General features: G+C 36.4%; 1 protein-coding gene across 1 annotated transcript in view; it reads left to right on the top strand.

Moving 5' to 3' along the window:
- Nucleotides 1-16,359, top strand: part of LOC112951977 (parkin coregulated gene protein homolog) — a 100,521-nt gene extending 84,162 nt beyond the window's left edge. The window contains exon 3 of the mRNA XM_026044746.1: nucleotides 15,923-16,359. Coding sequence (XP_025900531.1) covers nucleotides 15,923-16,083 — 161 coding nt within the window. The 3' untranslated portion in view covers nucleotides 16,084-16,359. The remainder of the gene's footprint in view (nucleotides 1-15,922) is intronic.
- The last annotated feature ends 2,197 nt before the right edge of the window (nucleotides 16,360-18,556 follow it).

Here is an 18,556-nt window from a genome sequence, read left to right as displayed (position 1 = left end):
AAGATTTTGTTTGGTTCAAAAGATGGAAATGAAATGTGCATCACTCAAGATAACAGCACTGAGAGACAGATAAGCGTGTTGATTACAGACTCTGTTCTTCAACTTATAATTCTACACCCTTGATGATACAGTTCAAGAGTGATCTGTTGATTTGCCAACAGAAGCGCACTAAAATGAAACAGTTCAATACACAGCCAACTTTACTTAATTTCAAGCTTTTTAATTGAATGTCAGTCAATTACACAGTCATAATCCATATCTTATTTCAAATACAGAGTACTACAAGCATGCATTTTAAATACCACACTTTCTTAACTTAAACCATTTTCCTTTTTAGAAAACTTTACAGCTAAGAAGTAAATTGTGATTAAGGTAAAACAAAAATATTTATTACTTAATGTGATTATTTAAATGTAAATTTAAAAAATCTTATTTTCTAATAAGTCAGCATTCCCCAACATCAGATCCTTTTCCAGGATAAAGAATTTCTCATTTTTCTCATATAAATAAGAGGATTTTTTTTTATTTTACCTACCATAGGACTTGAGTATCTAGGTAGATGGAATCACAATAGATCACCACTCTAATTTATTCTTAACCTCACCTTTTCCACCTTGTTCTGTGTCCTATTTTCTTCTTAGCTTCTTTGTACAGTGGCTGTAAGATTACTAATTTGCAGTGATTTTTCAGCTTTTTCTGAAAGTTGACTGTTGGGGTCAAGCTGATATCCTCTGACAGAGGGTCTGAAATCTTTTTCTCTATTTATTGAATTAGATTATCTTCTGCTCTCATGGACTTCATTTTTCAGAATGATAGCTTCACAATTAATAAGAAAGAGAACAACTGAGGAAGACCATCTCTGAAGTACATGGGAATATCATTTTCTAAGGGACCTTGATACTTAAGGCAGAGACCATGTCTTTGGATGGCAGATAGGATATCAATAATCAAGTTTGTTGTTCCTAAGTAAAAATAATTGCAGAAATTCATCCTGGCAGTTTTCCAGACATGGAAAAATCATAGTACAGTGGTATGGGGTTCAGCTCAGGTGTATATATTGCATACAATCTCAGGTGGAAAGCCCATTTTTTACAAAACTTCAAGGTATTCAGTGTTCTACAATGCCAGGTGATCCAAATCCAATCTGTTTTAGGAAACATTTGAGATAAAAACACACATGCCACTATTTGTTTGTTGTAGTAATCTATTTAAACCATTTGATTGACCATAACGCGTTATATCTGAAATAGTTAAAGTTCTAGCTGACTAAGCACTCAGTTTTACTATCTACTGCAAAGAGTGCAAATAAACTTTGTACACCATGTAAAGTGAAATAACTTTTTCATTTAAAATATTATCTGTCTTATGTAAATTATATATTTTTCAGATAACTTTGTATTAAAGAATTGTAGTTGGAAGGATTAAAAGCCTTCTGCATAACATTTCTCAATAAAATGTATTTATGGGCAGACAGGTTTTATTATGAATGCTTATTTTACCAAGTGTGATTGTGTCAGATGAAGGTTTCTAAAATTTCCTACATATCATGAAATCACAAGCATTACAAAGTATATGGCTAAAAAAAAAAACTACTGTGAATGCCAATTCTTGTTTTATTATGATGTCTAAATGTTCTAGAGTCAAAATACAGAGTATATTGCCAAGGTAAGTGCAATATTCATTTTTCCATTTTTTTTTGAGGGGTTTTTTTGAGATGAAATCCAGTGACATTTCTAAAAAAATATTCTTTAATTACCAAGTTTTTTTTTATCAACTATAGCTAAAAGGTGCTTTACTCCATTTAAGCTGTTAAATACAAATGCATTCATCTGGGTTTCAATGCCTATTTGGAATCCAGTGAGAGTGAATTAAAACTATGTAAGTAAGAAACAGCTGTCTGACACTGGAAGTCAGGAAAATGAAGTTCTAGTGCTGATGATGCTGAATTAGAAAGAACGAAATTTTCATTCTGAGAGATATGTGATTTCCTTTAAAATAAAGTGCATAGCACTAATCATTGTGAATGACAGTGGGCTAATGCTAGCAGGGTATTCTCTGAGAGAAGAATGATTGTGTGTCTTGCTTTACATTGATATGAAAACAATTTCACAACATGAAGAAAAGGTTAATCCACATTCCTATTAACACTTCACCCAGGAAAACCAAATCATAGAATTCGATCTTACTGAATTCAGTGAGTTGAACTTAATAGGAAGAAGACCTCATCACAGCTAAGTCTAGCGCTGTCCCTGCTGCTCTAATTAGACTTTAACAATATTAGTTTCTCTTTTCCTCATCTTTACAATTAGACTTTAACAATATTAGTTTCTCTTTTCCTCATCTTTACTTCATTTCCCTTGACTGGAGTGCAATTTCACAAAAAGGTAGTAGACTATCATTAACTGGCAGCACTAGTGTATAGACCAAAGCTTTAAATTGACAATCTCAGCACCAGAATACTAGAAATTTATAGAAGCATAACCATTTCTCCTACTGGATGTGTATGTGATAATTGTTTATTTTGCTCATTTACATTCAAAAATAATTAAACTATACAAGGAAGCTAAGTACTGTAGTCTTGGTGTAATGTGTGCCATTTTGAGGTTATGCAGAGATTCCATGAAAAGATCACAGTGGGAACGGTAGTTCATTTGCATTGTCACTTCCTAAAAATTTGCAGCAACATCCCCTTGAAAGAATTAGGTCACACAAAATGTGGCCTAAGGGTTTCTTCTTTCTGTTTTTCCCAGTGGAGCTTTGCAGCTGATGCGATAAAAACTGTTCTACATCAATAATTTTTGGAGTTTATGTTTCCTGAAAAATTCATTTGGCTTGTGCAAATAAACAGTCTTTTTCATTTGGTGGGAAAATTTCCTTCAGCTTCATTCTAGATCTGATTTCTTGGTAGAAATATGATGGTGTTTCAACACACATACATGTGTAGACAAGGTGCTGGCAGCTGTAATGATCTTCTGAATCTTCTTCAAATCATTGCAGTTGCATATATTGCATATATTAAAAAGGCATGTAGCAGAAGTATAAGGAAATAATTACAGTAAATGTTGTTTTCCTAGTGGATATTATAGTTTGCATCTAATTTTTTTTCTTTGTTATGGAATAACAACACGGTTAAGTCTTTTCATATTAAAATTAAACTAATTGGTCAGTGTGGTGGAAAGATGGGGGTTAACTGCATCTTATTTAGGCTTCTGTAACCTGTTGACTTATTTGTAGTAAAAGCTGAAAGGTGAAAAGCAGTGTTAGGCTCTTCTTTCTCAGTACTTCATGCATGCTTGCCTTATTTGCTTCTTTAGGAAAATGTTTTGATGTAAATAAATATGTGTTTAGTGCCAATTATTTATACACTTAAAGTAACAATTTCCTAAATCAAACCTATATCCACTTTTGGTACGAAGAACTGCTTTTTATGTAGTATGAGATTTATACAATAGGACAATTTTGAATGAATTTTGCTGAAGTCTGTTTCCTGAAGCATCTGACACATGTATTGTCATATTCTGTGCTTTGTGTCCACATTGTTGTATCTTCCTCCTTTTTCAGAAGTTGTGCAGGGGGTTATATTTTTATTTAAGCTTACAGCATTATGGAGAATGGTAAAATCTAATTTATGATTGTTGTTCATTTTGCTTTATGGTGACAGGATTTTTATTCTTAAATATTTAGAAAAACCTCTTGCGAGTACTGCACAGAATCTTTATCTATTTTCTATAGAAAGCCCAGTACAATAATATCGTTAACTCATATTGTAATATAAAAAATTGGAAGACAAAGAATAAGCTTATATCACTTTTAGATTGGTTATTACTTCTCTACAAACATAAACAGCCATAAATAAATGAAGATAGATGTAGAATAACCATCTGTTAGGAAGTTATTTCAAGTCAAAACACTTAAAACTTGGCACGGCAGATATATTTATGTAAATCTGCATTTAGTCATTTAAGTAACTGTCCTCATGTACAGATGTTGTGCTTCGCAGCAGCCCTCATTTGGAACTGATGAGGGCCCAAGATCAGCCCACTCAGGTAGGCACCTATCCAAAACTGGATTCAGGTGCTTAGCTTGGGATGTCTGTCCCGAGTTCACAGCATAACAGGTTCCTCCTAGGGCTTGCTCATTGCTCTATCTGAGATTTCCATGATGAGGAAAGATGTTGATTTGAAGCCGTACAGGCTGAAGAATGCAGTGCTTGTTGCCTGCTTCCTGGACGGGTGCATCACCTCTAGGTTTTCATACAGTAAGAAGGCAGTAGTGGGCCTTGCTAATAATGCAAGGCCTGTGGGGACACACTGTTTTTCTTTCCCAGCACTCTGTTCCCCCATCCCTCAATTCCTGTTACTTTTAGACCTATTGTCCCAGTTCAGTCAGACTGGAAACATTTTTTACAAAGTAAGCAGCTGCGTAGAGGGGAGAGATCCAAATTTGTGCCCACGCTTAGAGAAAGGCAAGCAGAACTTAGTCATTACATACTGTGGATATATAATGTACATAAATGCATATTAGTTGGAATGTCAGAACAGGCCTTAACTTACACTATCTTTGTGCTGGTAGAACTTATGGAAAACTTGTTTTATTATTCTAAATACGCGTTGCAGAGAAAGGGCACATATCCACGGGAATCAGGTGTCRTTACTGGTTTGTGAGTCAACATGCTTTTAAAGAAAGCAGCTGGTCTCACCCAGTTCTCAGTAGGAATGGTAGTGGATGTCTATGCCCAGGAAACATTCAGGGCTGCAGCACCCAGGTAGATGCAGGCCCTGGAGTTTCAGAGGAACAGAAGGTTTTAGTCACTCTGTTCTGCCTGCTGTTCCCTGCTGGCTACTTCTGTGGCGCTCACTGCTCAGCCTCTCCCTTGCTCGGACGCTTTCCTGGRAATGTAACCCCTGTTTCATGGAGTGGGGCAATGTAGTGCATACCCACGGATTCTCACAGAGAGCCCTTGTGACAGACGTGCAGTATCTCAATGACTAACTTGATCTGAACTTTCCCTTCTGATTGCTGGAGGATCCACCATCATCTCATCTGCCCTGTGTCTCTGATGCTGCCTGTTTTCATAGTCATGTTCCGTGGCTGTATGTAGTCAAGCCAGTATTATGAGCAATACTATTGTTAGACTCCTATAAAATCTTGTTTTTATCATATCATACCATTTCCACCAAAAAAATGGAACCATTATCCCTTTTTAAGGCAATCTGACTTGCAGAATGTGGGTATGTGACAATGGTGAGGACATGTAAACAAACTGATATTAGCTCTGTTCCTTCCGTGTTTTCCTTCTGAGGATTCTGTGGCCGTGATTATAACCTCCGTGCCAAATGACAGCAGTTTCAGGAGCTGTTTGGCAGATGGCTGAAGCACTAGATCTGATAACAAGTATGCCTAAGATGACTCATTGACTCTTCAGCATTTTTTGTGAGATTAAGTGGAGAAGAAAGCTTATGCTTCTATATAATGAGGGCATTACCAAAYCAGGAAGAGATATCTGAGTGACTCTAGTTTTAATCCATATGATTTAAAGGAAGGCAGGCAATAAAAGAGGAGAGGTAAGAGCAATCTCTCTTACCTCTCCTTTCATGCACCAGCCAACAGCTMCACTCCACCACCCCTATCTTTAAAAAATCAATACACATGCAGATAGCATAYGCTTCTGTAGGAGCCTTGTACTTTATATTAATACAGTTGACATTTCTTCTCATCATATCCCAAAGCAAACTTGTAAGTAGGTGATTTCTTACTCAAAAAGGTAAAGCAAAGATTGTTAGGATCCAACCCATCTTAAGCAGATCAGCCTAGCTGCCTTTCCACCTTGCTTTACTACAAACAACAGAGGAAACCATTTGTATCTAGTGTGATCCTGAAAATTACATTATGAAATAGTCATCCTAATCCATAATGTATAACAAGCTATTGTTAAACACACTTAAATAAGTTCATTAGCCAAGTAAATGCTTGTGGCTTCCTCCAATTTCATCCTTTATTTTTMTTTTTTATTTACTTATTATACTTAATATACATGTCTATATTCTTGTCCCAAGGATAAGAACTGTGTATTCTGCTTACCAGCCCAGTACGCAATAAGTTTGGGTTGCTCCAGGAAGAGTAATTGAGGAACTGCAGAAATCACCATTCAGTGATGAAATTTCTTGGTGACTCATAAGGAATTTTGCTCACATGGATTTATAGACTAGCGTGCGTTATTCTTTTTCCTTAAAATAACATCACGTGGTTTCCTTCGAAAGTTGTCATTCTGCATTAGCTGCAATTGTGCAAAAATGCTCAGTAATATTTTTCCGATGCGGGGCCTTCTGTTATTCTTGAGCTGCTGCTCAAGAAATGGCAGCGTTGGGTATTTCTGTTCTTTTTTTGTTTTTCTTTTTTTTTCCCCCTAAAGTCATGTATGCTCTGCTGGTATGCATCCTAACAGTAAAACAACATAATGGTCATAATAAATCACCATATTAATAAATAAACATATTCTGAATCTTTTCTCTTGTAACTAGAACCTATGATTTCTTTTTATTTTTTCACAAACATACTATCTGGAAATGAGAAAGAGATTCTGAATTAACTTTTTTTACTGAAACAAGACCATTTTCTAAAAATAACAAACATGAGTAAGTCAGCTCTAAATAAAATTTTAAAAAATTTCCTCTTAAAATATTTCCTCTTAAAATATTAATATGAATAAGCTTTGAATAATCTTTGATCTCAAAAAAACTGCTAACCATTTCCATACATGCATGTTCTGTGCCTGTACTTCTTTGATTACAAATAGTGATATTCAAGCATTCTTCTAACTTGTGACACAGTCCCTTTGTGAAAGTGATAGGGGTGCATTTAAAAAATATATAGTGTATAAACTATGATACCCATTACATAAATGGCACAATAAATAAGGATATTATATTGGATATTAAAGGAAGTAATGTGATAAATTTGCATAAGTGGGCCAATAATTACGTTTCTATGTATTGCAAGAATGTTTCAGTTTGTTATATCTCAGTAGGTTGTCTTAGTAGTGGGAGAGTTTGCTGGAAAAAACATGCAGATATGATCTGTCTGATCATATTTGATGGTATCAATWGCATTTCTTGCTGTGGACTGAGGAAGATACAATGCTTTGAGTGCATGGGCTTGCCCAGATACGCCCGTGAAAAATTCTTTGGCCTTCCCCATAGACTGACGGGCTGTCCATGCCAGCAATTYTTGCTTTCCAAGTTTATCTCAGAAGGAATACATGTTCAGGGAAAAGATGCTTCTGAAGTTCATTTGAAAGAAGTAAATAGTGCTCAAGGGTTTTTGGAAGGAAAATATTTGAATGACAATATTTAAAACAACACTTTTTTAAGAAGCTAACTCAAAACAAAATTTGAGGAACTCTGTAAGYTCTACTGGAAAGCTCTCGCATCTCCTGTTCTTCAGATCTCTCATTCTTTAGTAATGGCTTTATAAATTTAAAATGACACAAAAAAAAAATCCACAGAGACTGGGTGTAGCAGATGACTGAATGCTATGTTCTCTCATAACAGTGGTCATATGGCCTCACCTGTGTGCTGGGAAATAMAAGAGAGCCTTTTCTGGCATACCTCTCTTCAAGCATAGTCTCTTCAAGCACCACTTCAGAAGACTGAACTGCTGCATTAATCGAAATAAGTTTCTTATGACCTGATAGATTGGATTTTTTTTTCCATACGGCTTCCGTATCGCTCGTAACTTGCATGTAGCTTCCCTTATAAATCTGACTTTCACTTATCTCTCTTCACACTTAACGCAGGAAAAATGTATGAAAGCAATACATTTTGAAAAACATTAAGGAAGAGATAATTTGGTGAGAGATTCCTAAAGCTTTACTGACCCCTGGTTCCCCCATCACTCCCCATGAAAATGCAGCTTTTGAACTGTGAAWGTTGAAGCCTTTTGAAAGCAACATGGGAAGCAGCACACCTAGGGGATACAATTTTCTTTTTCTTTTATCTATTTTACGTTCTTGTAAGTAAAGACTACACATTATATTATAGTTGTGTCAAAAAATGACTTTCTTCTGCTTATTTGAAAAACTGTTATAAATTCAAATGCAAGGTTTTCTTACCGTAAAACGAATGGCTGTTAACTAGCCTTTGATGAGCATTTATTTTAATGCCCTTTTTGTTATTCATAAAAAAAAGAAAAGAAATGAAAAGAATGCACATTCATATCTTAGAGGTTTTTTTTAATCTTTCATAGACGTCAATACAGTTGGAAAAACTCAAACAAAGCAGTAATCAAATCACTCAGTTTGTCTTTTTTTTTTTTTCTTTTTTATACATAGTAGAAGAAAATTTTCTGGCCCTTCCTGCACAGATAGTTGGGGAGGAGAGAGTGTACTATTCTCTATCTGGCTTGAGGATAAAACAGTACATTTCATTTTCAGTGCTATCTGTACTTTAAGCTGCATAAATTCAGTCTTTGTCCCATGGTGATGAAAGAACTCTTGGCAAGTCCACCCAGCCTTTCAGAGCCATCTCCTTGTCCCTGCTCACATCGCTGCTGAAAAATGCTCAATTAACTTAAAGTTCTTGTTTATTGCACTTAATTAGGCAACAGAAGAACTGGCAATTTCAGGCATATTCAACAACTTATAGGCATATCTAGCAATTTAATGMCAAAATAATCATGGGAAATTTTCAACGTATTGACCCATTTTTAGGCTATTTGACCTATCTTAAATGGTTGCTTTTTAATGACACTAATGGACTCACCCCACTATCCCTAAGTTACAAAAGCTGTCATTGAAGTCATTCAGTTGTCACAGAAATTTGTGCTGTGCAAGCTATGCCAGGCAAGGTCCTTAAATAGTAATGATTTTGAAACTTCTATTTTGAAGAGTGAACTTAAGCACAATAAATTTCATTAGTACTTGACAGACATGCAAACACACCGACTGTTATTAACACAAAGTAATGAATTACTGAGCTTTTTGCTTGTAAAGAAAATCCCACGGCTTGCCCTCAACAGCATTTTAATTACATAAATGAAATTATTCCAAGGGGAGCAGGAAGAAGGTTTTTCAAGGATCTTGATTTTAGGTATGAATTAACTTGCTGCTAATAATTGACTATTCTATTATATGACAATATTTTATACCAAAATCAGTGAACTTTAAAACTTTGCTTTGTCACTTTAAATAACTTTATACAATAAATAATGTTTACTGAATGAAAAGGGTTTTTTTTTTTTTGCATGGTTTTCATTCCTTTTGCTTTTTTTTTTTTTTTTTTTTTTTGCTGTATTTGGATGAATAGTTAATGTGAAATAATGTGCAAGTATACTTCAGGTCAGCCCAGCAAAGCTATACAAATTTTGCACAAACAAACATGTTTTCTACCTAACAAAGAGGAGTTACTTTGTACTTGCCTGTATATAGGAAAACAATTGGAAGAACATCTGATTCACGTAAGTGGTGTAATTCTTGTTGCTCTTTTTGCATGGTTTGTGACCTAATATATTATTTTGCAACAGTAAACAGTGTATCAAGGCCACAGAGATCTCAGCCTCGAGTTTCTGTTGCCCTGTTGTTCACACTGTTTATCTAAGATTATTTAGCACTACTTCACTTGATATTGATCACTGGCACAAACACGGTCAAATGTCAAAGTCTAAATTCATTAGAGTAAAAGTAAGTATTTTAGTACTTAGAAAAGCAAAAAGCAAAAAGAAAAAAGGAAAAACTTCTCTTTTTTCTTCAGAAAGCTTCTCATTTTTTAACTCATTAGTCACATATGTTTGTTAATACCATTTGATACAAAATCTGTGATTTCATTTTCACTTTAGTATTTCAGTCAAAAAAAGAAGAAAGTCTGGGCTCAGAATGGGTTACATCTGATGTTGCTAACATTTCTTGGAAATGGAAAACTGCGATAACAGCTGCTATCTTGGCTCATTTTCAGTTTTTTTTTTTTTTTTTTTTTTAATATTGCAGCAATTTACAAGTGGTTAAGAGTATCTCCAGTGGGCTTGCATCATTATTAAAAACATTGTCAGTCAGTCAAATGTTTCCTTTCCAATCAGAGCACTTCCTCCACTTACTGAACTGTTGACGTGGAATATGTGAATAGTATTTATAGCAAGAAAACTAACTCTAAAATAAATGCTAATTTATGAAATAAGCTAAAATCTAGATGGATATGGAAGATGGCAACAGAGCGAGTGTGTATTTTACATTAAAGCAAGAAGCCTCTGATAAGAAATAAGACAATCTTGAACGCATTTTATTTAGGCATTAAACAGTTAATTTATACCCAGAGCTTACAGTTTTTCTTTCTTTACAAAACGCATAATAAGCAGAAATGTTTCTGTGTTAGTGTTTGTTTTAAATTCTAAGCATCCATGCTTTCTTCATTCTGCTGCAAGCTTTGCCGTACTGTAGTAATGTGATTAACACTCAGCACTAGTGATGAAAAACAGAGTGAAGAGCCAAGCTAACCAAGACACAAGGAACTCTAAACATTGACAAGGTCAACAAAAGAGGCTGTGCGTATCCAAAGATTTTGCATCCTGAAGTCCTTTACTGCTTTCAGCTTTAAAGTGTTTTGAAAAAGACAAGTTAAATTTGGATTTGAAAATACAAATATGATTAAAAAAAGATGTAATTTTCAACTCATTTTTTTTTATATATTTTTTCAGCTAATGTTGTGTCTCTTTTCTGGTGTATGATAAAGCTTTCAAAAACAGTGTAGGCAAGTTAGAATCTGTTATTATGCCAAAAAATTATTTTTGTTTTGTATTAAAACAGATAATAGTTCCCTTCATGAAACTTAAAACTCTCTGTCTTCATCAAGTATGTATTAAAATTTAAGGGCTTTTATTTATTTATTTATTTGTTTGTTTGTTTATGTGCTAGTATTAGCATGCACTAGTAGGACCACTATTTAAGCACTTCTGTTCACTGAAATGATTGGTGAAAAGCTGTGCCAGCTCAAGGATCTCTGTACCATTTCTGGATCTGGAATTAGTCTGTGCAGAGTGAATTCAGGTATTTGACCTTGAGCAACCTGATCTAACTTTGAAACTGGAGCTGGCCTTAAGCAGGGGTTTGGACCAGGTGACTCCAGAGTTTTCTGTCCACCCAGATTGTACTATGAACTCTTCTTTCTGATGTTCTAGCTGTGGGACTGGCCTGTGCAAGGCTGGTTGAAGTGTCTGTGTGCATGTGATCTACATAAGCTCGAAAAAAAAGAAAAAAAAAAAAACCAACAAAATCATTTAAAACTGTTATTTTTGCTGCTTTTAGTCTTCAGGAGTCTTTTCCGTCCTAGATTGTAATGACTAAATATCATAACCTTCTGGTTGCTTTTCTTTATCTGAGTAAAAGGAATACATTTCTTAGCAGACAGGAGTGTTTTAGAGTCTTATCCCAGGAACTTTTCACAAACTTTCAATGAAAAGGGCCAGGAGAGCAGGCTCATCCTTCCCAGCATGGACAATTCAAGGTGCAGTGACAGGAGCGCTGAGGAGGAGGCCTCTGTCCCTGTCTCTGCCCTGACTCCAGAGGAGCCTTCACTTTCCGCTGCAGTCAGGAAGCCAGCTACCTTATAGCACAGTAATCAGTCTTCACAACAGACCTTTGGAAAATGAATTATCCTCTTAAATGTACCTGAGCAGTAAACCTGAGAGGTGAGCACTGATACACATACACGGCGATCAGAATATCTGATATCAGTTTTGGTTTATTCCTTGTTTCTGATGCTTTCTCCGAGAAGGGATAAATTGCCCCCACGTTGCCCGAACATTGCCCCCAAATATTTTATTGTTAGTTTATGTTCCTTAACTGTATATTGTTCTGTAATTGACTCTTCTGTAAGAATAGATTCCCTGTTCAGTAGTACGTCTTCATTTCACAATACCATCACCATTCTTTTGGGTTACTCCATTTATTTTTGGAATAACAGTCTTCTACAGATGAGCGGTTAGTACGTGGGATTACTATAATTATTTTAATTGCTAAAAAACTTGTTTTCCTAGGAAGAACTGAATTAGCACCTTAAATATTAAAATATTTTTATCATAGTTGTAGTTTAGCAAAATAGCACTTTTATTATTTATACTAAAAAGTTAAAAAATATATKATTTGTGATTGACCTTTTGCACAGCTCTTAGGAAGTCACATTACCTTCTAGGGTCTCTGTTTCCTGGGATTCAAAAAGAGGGGCATGATTGTTTTTCCAAGTGAAGTTTTAAGGATTTGTGTATAAAAAATCATTATATAGGAGCTCTTTATTATTAACTAGTAATGGCCTCAAAATTTTCTGTTCAGGCAGCAAGCTGAAGTTCCTATGCACTCAAAAGTTCCATCAAAAAACAATGGTCTTTGAGTTACAATCATTACTATTTATCATTACATTTCATTACTAAAAACATTGCTTAAGCTACAGGCACAGGCCTTGCCTCACAGTCTCTTCAGAAATCTCTTAGTATTACTGTTTTCTCCAAGACAAAGCATTCCTGAAATATTTAACATATGCTGAAGTTCTGACAATCCTCCAATAGCAGGTGCGTGTTTTAATTTTTGTTTAATTTTCGAAGAACCTTCGAAATAACCACCATGACAAGCAGGCTTGGCTTTCATGTCTGTGCTTTGCAGGGAGATACTATGACATATTTGAGGGATTAAAAGCTCTCTGTTCAAAACCTGGTGCTCCTTGAAGTGAAATCTGATAAACTGGAAGAAYGTCCAGGATGCTTTGGGATGCTAACAAACACCAAAGATAAGAATAGATCTGACTGAGCTTTAACGGTTGATTTACCTTTCTCCTCCCATCCAGGAGTTAAAAACCACCCTATTTGTCAAACTCTTAACACTTGGAGAGAATTCTGGCTTGTCCTTCTTTAGTGAACTACAGTTTTAATTTGTAATACTAACACATTGAAATTTTAAAATGAAATGGTATACAGAAAAAAAAATGGAATTTCCTTAACACCCCAGATCATGAGTAGAAACAGCATGTCTAGACTCAGATACAAACCATATTTCAGATGCATTTGCTCCGTCAATTTCAGAAATTTTGGCTCCGAAATTTTGGTTTCCCTGCCAAAGCCGAGTTCCGCCCCGGAGGGTGAGCGCGGGGTTTCCTCGGCTGCAGCCGTTGACAGCGGCTCCGGCAGCGGCTCCGGCAGCCCTCGCGGCAGGGCAGGGAGGGCCGTCCTCGCCCTGCTCTGCGCCTGATTTCATCACCTCAGGCAGGTCTCGACAGGGCAAGGCCTCTTGCTTCACTTCTAGGCATCGCGGAAACCTTGGGCGCGTAATTTAGGAGACTGGGAACTAGCTTCTTGATCCAGAAAGGCAGAATGAGATATTTTTGTGATTCTAATCTTTAAATGTCTTAGCACTGCATCAGTTCATTTCTTCCAAACACAATAATAACATTTGCTCTGAAAAGAGTTCTTGGTGCATGCTGAATTCGCCAGACGTTTCACTTTGGGACGAGGATATGACAAATGTGCTTCCTTGCATTTTTATGTTGATATATTCTCCCTCACAAAGGACAACCTCAGAAAGCGCTTGAATCAGATCCACATTCACGCTTTACATATGCAGCATTTTTGTGGCTGACAAAGTTGGCTCCTCGTGCAAACTAACTTGGAAATGAAGTCAAATCAAAGGAGAGCATGCTGAGACCGCTATACTTCGGGAACTATTTTCTTCCAACTAATCATCATTATTATGACTAGATATTTACCCTTAGGTGTGCTGAGCGGATCCATCTGACTCATCCATTTAGTGCTGACATTCAGTACTAGGCTGGATGTTGTCCTGCTGGGTTAATCATTATCTTTTCTGTCTGAAAGGTTTGGTAATTCCTACAACCGCATAGGATCGCTATTTTGGGACTTACCGGGTGACTTCAGAGCTGACATAACCTTTCTGGTATTGTCCATCGTAACCTCTGTCATGACATTAGCGTGAATTATGGCTCTTTTGAGGATATAAACCCTCATATACCACAGATGGTCGGCGGGAAAAAAACTGCAATGAAGATCTGTACATCTCACATGCAACCCTTCTTTGCAAATTATTTCCATTACTATTGCCTTTTCTTAGGTACCTTTTAATCAACTATCTAAGGTATCATTTATTGCAGAGACTATGCATTATAATAAAGACTGTAGTGTGAGAGGTTGGAAAATACACTCTGCCACCAACATTGTCATCATGTCCTGCCGGCCTTTGGCAGACTTGCTTAGTTCTCCATTATGCAGTTTATCACCATTGCTTCCTTAGAGTCSAGTTTTTAACCACTTCTCTGAAAGAATGATGAAAGCTGTGTAAGCTCATTTACAGAGCATGTGTGTAGGCTTAAAATTACAGATAATGGCAAATGGTTGGAAAGTCAGAAATTCCTTTACATATTTGCCAAGACCTAGGTCAAGGTTCAGGGTTTCCTTTGCTCAAACTAGTGAAATTAGAAATACCCCCAGGTGTTTTGGGGAGTGCTGGCAGTGCACGTGCAACACAGTTGTATCAGGTGTTTTCTGCAAGAGCAAATCAKGCTTAAGCAATACTGCACTCAATTTTAATGTGCTTTCCTTCCCGCATAATGTATTTTGTATAAATTAATTGTATTTTATTTAACAGCTTTCAGTGTTTTCTACAGGCTGCCATAATCCATTTTATCAAACATTACAGTCATTTCAATTGTAGTAAATTTTGATATCATAACTTTGATTCTCATGACAGTGAAATAAATAGTTAATATACAGGAAAGTGTTTGTGTGTTTAAAAGTAATCATCATAAAAATGAAATGCCTTTCTACTGAGAAGCCTTGTTCTTAAACTTTCTTATCTGTATTTGTGTAAACATTTTACAAAAGGAAAAGAGACAAATGTTTATAGTGATTTTGAAAAACAGGGATACAGATAATTAACTTGGTGTACGAGCAGCTATTTCAGAGGAATATTCAGCAAAAGGATGATTTTTACTGCAGAGTTTATCAGCTCTTCCTTCATGAGCATTGCTCTTCATTTTTTACTGGTAAAGAGGGTTTGGATCCAGGAAAGGATGTAAGGGCTATAGAGATTTTAGATCTGCACCCTGTAGGTATACTGAATTGAAACAAAATGGAATATATTTTCTGCCTCTAAATCACTTGGCATTATTTTAGGCTGTTATTTCCTACTAGTATTTTTTGTCGTCATACTTATTTACAGTGGGACTTTTTTTAATTATGCCGTGTGTACGTGAATATATGTGGCCTTTTCTAGTCCATGTTAGAGAAAGTACTAAGCTGTAAACGTTACTGCATCTTAGAGCTGGAAGAGTCTGTCCTTTTGACACTGACTTAATGTATACATTTTTCAGGGAGCAGGAATTGAACAGGTGCCATGTAGTACAGCAAAAGTCTCCTTTGGGTCAAATGACATCCCCTCTATCGAAAATAGCACAAGCCTGTGAATATGATGTTTAACATGGAACAATCCCAAAACAATATGTATTGCGGATCTCAAATCMTAACAAGGCTAGCTTAAGTCACATTTTGTAGATAAGCATTTAGGCATCTGGCAGTAGAATTTTGTCCTAAATAAGCAATGTTATGAACTGAAGTAGTAATGATCTTGAGAGATTAATCATCTAAGAGAGTCCATCTATATATTACAGTAAAATGTGGGTTTTTTGGGGGGGGATTTTCACTTAGATATTAAAGTAAGCAGTACATAAATACACTTTAAAAGAATATCAAATGTGAGCAGCAGCCTTAAAATGATTTTGAAAAGGTCCTGTTTTGAAATACAGCTGTTTTCTATAACAGAGCAAAATTTCCAAAAGAGTCACAGTGACTGGCCAGCAATTCAAATTCCCTATATCATTATTTCAAAACATTTAAGAACAAACGTTAATGTAACTTTTGTCTTTTGTTTTCTGAACAGTTAATTCAGGCGATGGGATAGACTACAGCCAGCAAAAGCGTGAAAATATTGGAGATCTGATTCAGGAGACACTGGAAGCCTTCGAGCGCTACGGTGGAGAGACTGCTTATATAAACATTAAGTACATGATCCCGACTTATCAGTCGTGCATATTAAACTAAGTTGTGTCAAAAGGGATGATTCCATTTGTGCTCTAAAAAAAACGATATCTAACTCTGTGTGGCATCTTGTTAGTCATGCTTTTTTTCTCTACAGCTGCTAAAATAGTGGCTTCTGGGGCTTTAGACTGTTAGCACTATTGTGAACAAGTCTTTCCAATACATAAATAGTGCCTGTTCCTTTGATTACAATGGTGTACTGTGCTTGTTTGTTCCAAGAAAGAATTGCTTCTTTGTAACAGAACTGACTGGAGCAGGAATCAGAGTTAAACCTTCAGTTGTATAGACAATAAAACTATAATTTTCATACGCAATTCAGCAATTGCTGTTCCGTGTCCGCTTGCCCTGAGGGTGATGTCAGAGGCTGTAACAAGAAGAGTTTATGCTGACTGCTTAATAGGTGTTTGTCATGGAAGAGAAACACCAGTTCAGCAATGCCTCCCTAGCAGCTGTGCAAAATAATGTGCCTGACACACAATAAAACTGTTCAATGTATATACCTGTTACAGCGGGAAATTCTATACTGCCCATTAGAAAGCTCTGTCACAAAATTATTATTTCTTTCACATTCATGATTGAGGCTTACAGGTGCTTGCCTTCCTGTAAAACCTGGGTTCGTATTTGTTCCGATCAGGCACAAGTGTAGTTTCAAATGAAACAAAACAAAAATAAAAAGCAAAACTTGAATATATCTGATGGAATATGCAGCATACATAATATATCACTCCCTAATGGCACTCCTCATCATGCTAAACGCCATACATAAGCATATATATGTAGAAGACACTGGGTGGCAAAGCTAAAGTCATTATTGTTAGAGGAAACCCTTAGAGTTAGTTTCTCCCTGCCTACACATAACAGAGAACTGATACAGCTATACATTTAATGAGACTATCGAGACTGGCTCTAAAATATACCTCTGGAAAAAAAAACAAGTTTATAATTGTCAGGGACAACCATTTAAAAAAWTTGAGTAAGCAAATCAGGAGATATGAGATTTTAAAAAAAAAAAAAAAAAGATTAAAAAAAATACAGACTTTAAACTCACTTTGTTTTTATTCTGGTTGCTGGGAGCTCTTAAAATACACAGACATTGTACTTGCAAGCGTTTCCCTGTAGCTGTTAAGGCTTTTTTGTGTTAGGAGCATGAGACTTTTTCTAAATGCTTGTCCATGTCCATGTTCACCCAGTGATAGAAGTGCCAATGTGGGAGACGTGTCCTTTATCCTGCTTTGTTCTCTTGGTGAGTAAAGGAATGGTGAGGTGCACCTTACTTCCCATTGAGCCAAATGTGTCATTAGGCTGACATTTGCTTTGCCTTATCCTGTCCTATGAGATCTTCGACCTGAAGATTTACTTTATTTTTTTATTTTATTTTATTTTATTTTATTTTATTTTATTTTATTTTATTTTATTTTATTTTATTTTATTTTATTTTATTTTATTTTATTTTATTTTATTCTCTTTCCTGGAACTGAAGAAAAATTTGGGGGCAAGATTTGTTTTCTTCCTGCCTCTTTGAGGAACTGCTACCTCATGTGCTGCCCCTGGCCATGAGAGCTCACCAGTCCCTGGTTTAGGCACGGCTGCTGCAGGTCTGTCTTTCTACCAGGCTCTGGAGAGCTTTTTTGTCATTGTTATTTCTTATTTCTCTTTTGCACATTGCTGAGGCTTCTCTCTCAAGTCCCTAGAGTTTAGGCAGTGTCTGTCCTGTGACTGACAGATGCCTGTGATGGATGAGCACATCAAATACACTGCCTCACTTTTAGGCTATCTGTAAATCTTTCACCTCCCAAGCAGAAAGGAATGTGGAGCCTGTCTGTGGGCATATTTCTTGGGCAACGCTAGAGCTTTGTCTTCAAAACTTGCAGCACAGAGTCTAGAAGGATGTCACAGCAGGGCTACAACCACATTTTGTCTTCTGAAACACCTTTTGAACTCTTTTGAATCTCTTTCTAAATAGAGCATTTATAGATCACAAATGTAGGAGCTACTCCAGGGAATCCTAGCTCAGAAATGGGTCCTAGCTTAGAAATGTCTGCTCAAGTACGGCCAGCAAAGGTAATAAACATAAGAGCTAGAGGGGCTCTAACTTCCTCCCTCTGAGGAGGGTCTCTTCAAGCCCTGGMACTTTGCTGACAGTTGCTCCCTCTGTTCCACCTCAGTCTTTGTCCCCTACACTGATGAGCCATATTCTTTTAATAGCACCTACGGATTATTCTTCTGAAATTGCACACCAAGTACAAACTGTGCTGGAGAGCTCAGTTGTTCCACTCTGAAACAAATCATATAATGAACAAATAATAATCATTTCAGGCCACTTTTCCTTTCTCGGCTATTCTCCTTTGAGAGAAGCTCAGTACCGCTCATAAGCCTGAGGTCAAGAAGCTCCTCAATCGCTGGCTTCAGTTCCACTGCCCTTGAGGCTCTGGCTGCAGAGCTGCCCACAGAAGGGACAGCAAAGGGCTCTCCTCCA

Source organism: Nothoprocta perdicaria, unplaced genomic scaffold (genome assembly GCF_003342845.1).
Source record: "Nothoprocta perdicaria isolate Ctin4 unplaced genomic scaffold, notPer1 scaffold_38, whole genome shotgun sequence".
Classification (NCBI taxonomy): Eukaryota; Metazoa; Chordata; class Aves; order Tinamiformes; family Tinamidae; genus Nothoprocta; species Nothoprocta perdicaria.
The sequence above is the reverse complement of the archived record's forward strand: the minus strand, read 5'-3'. Positions and strand labels throughout refer to the sequence as shown.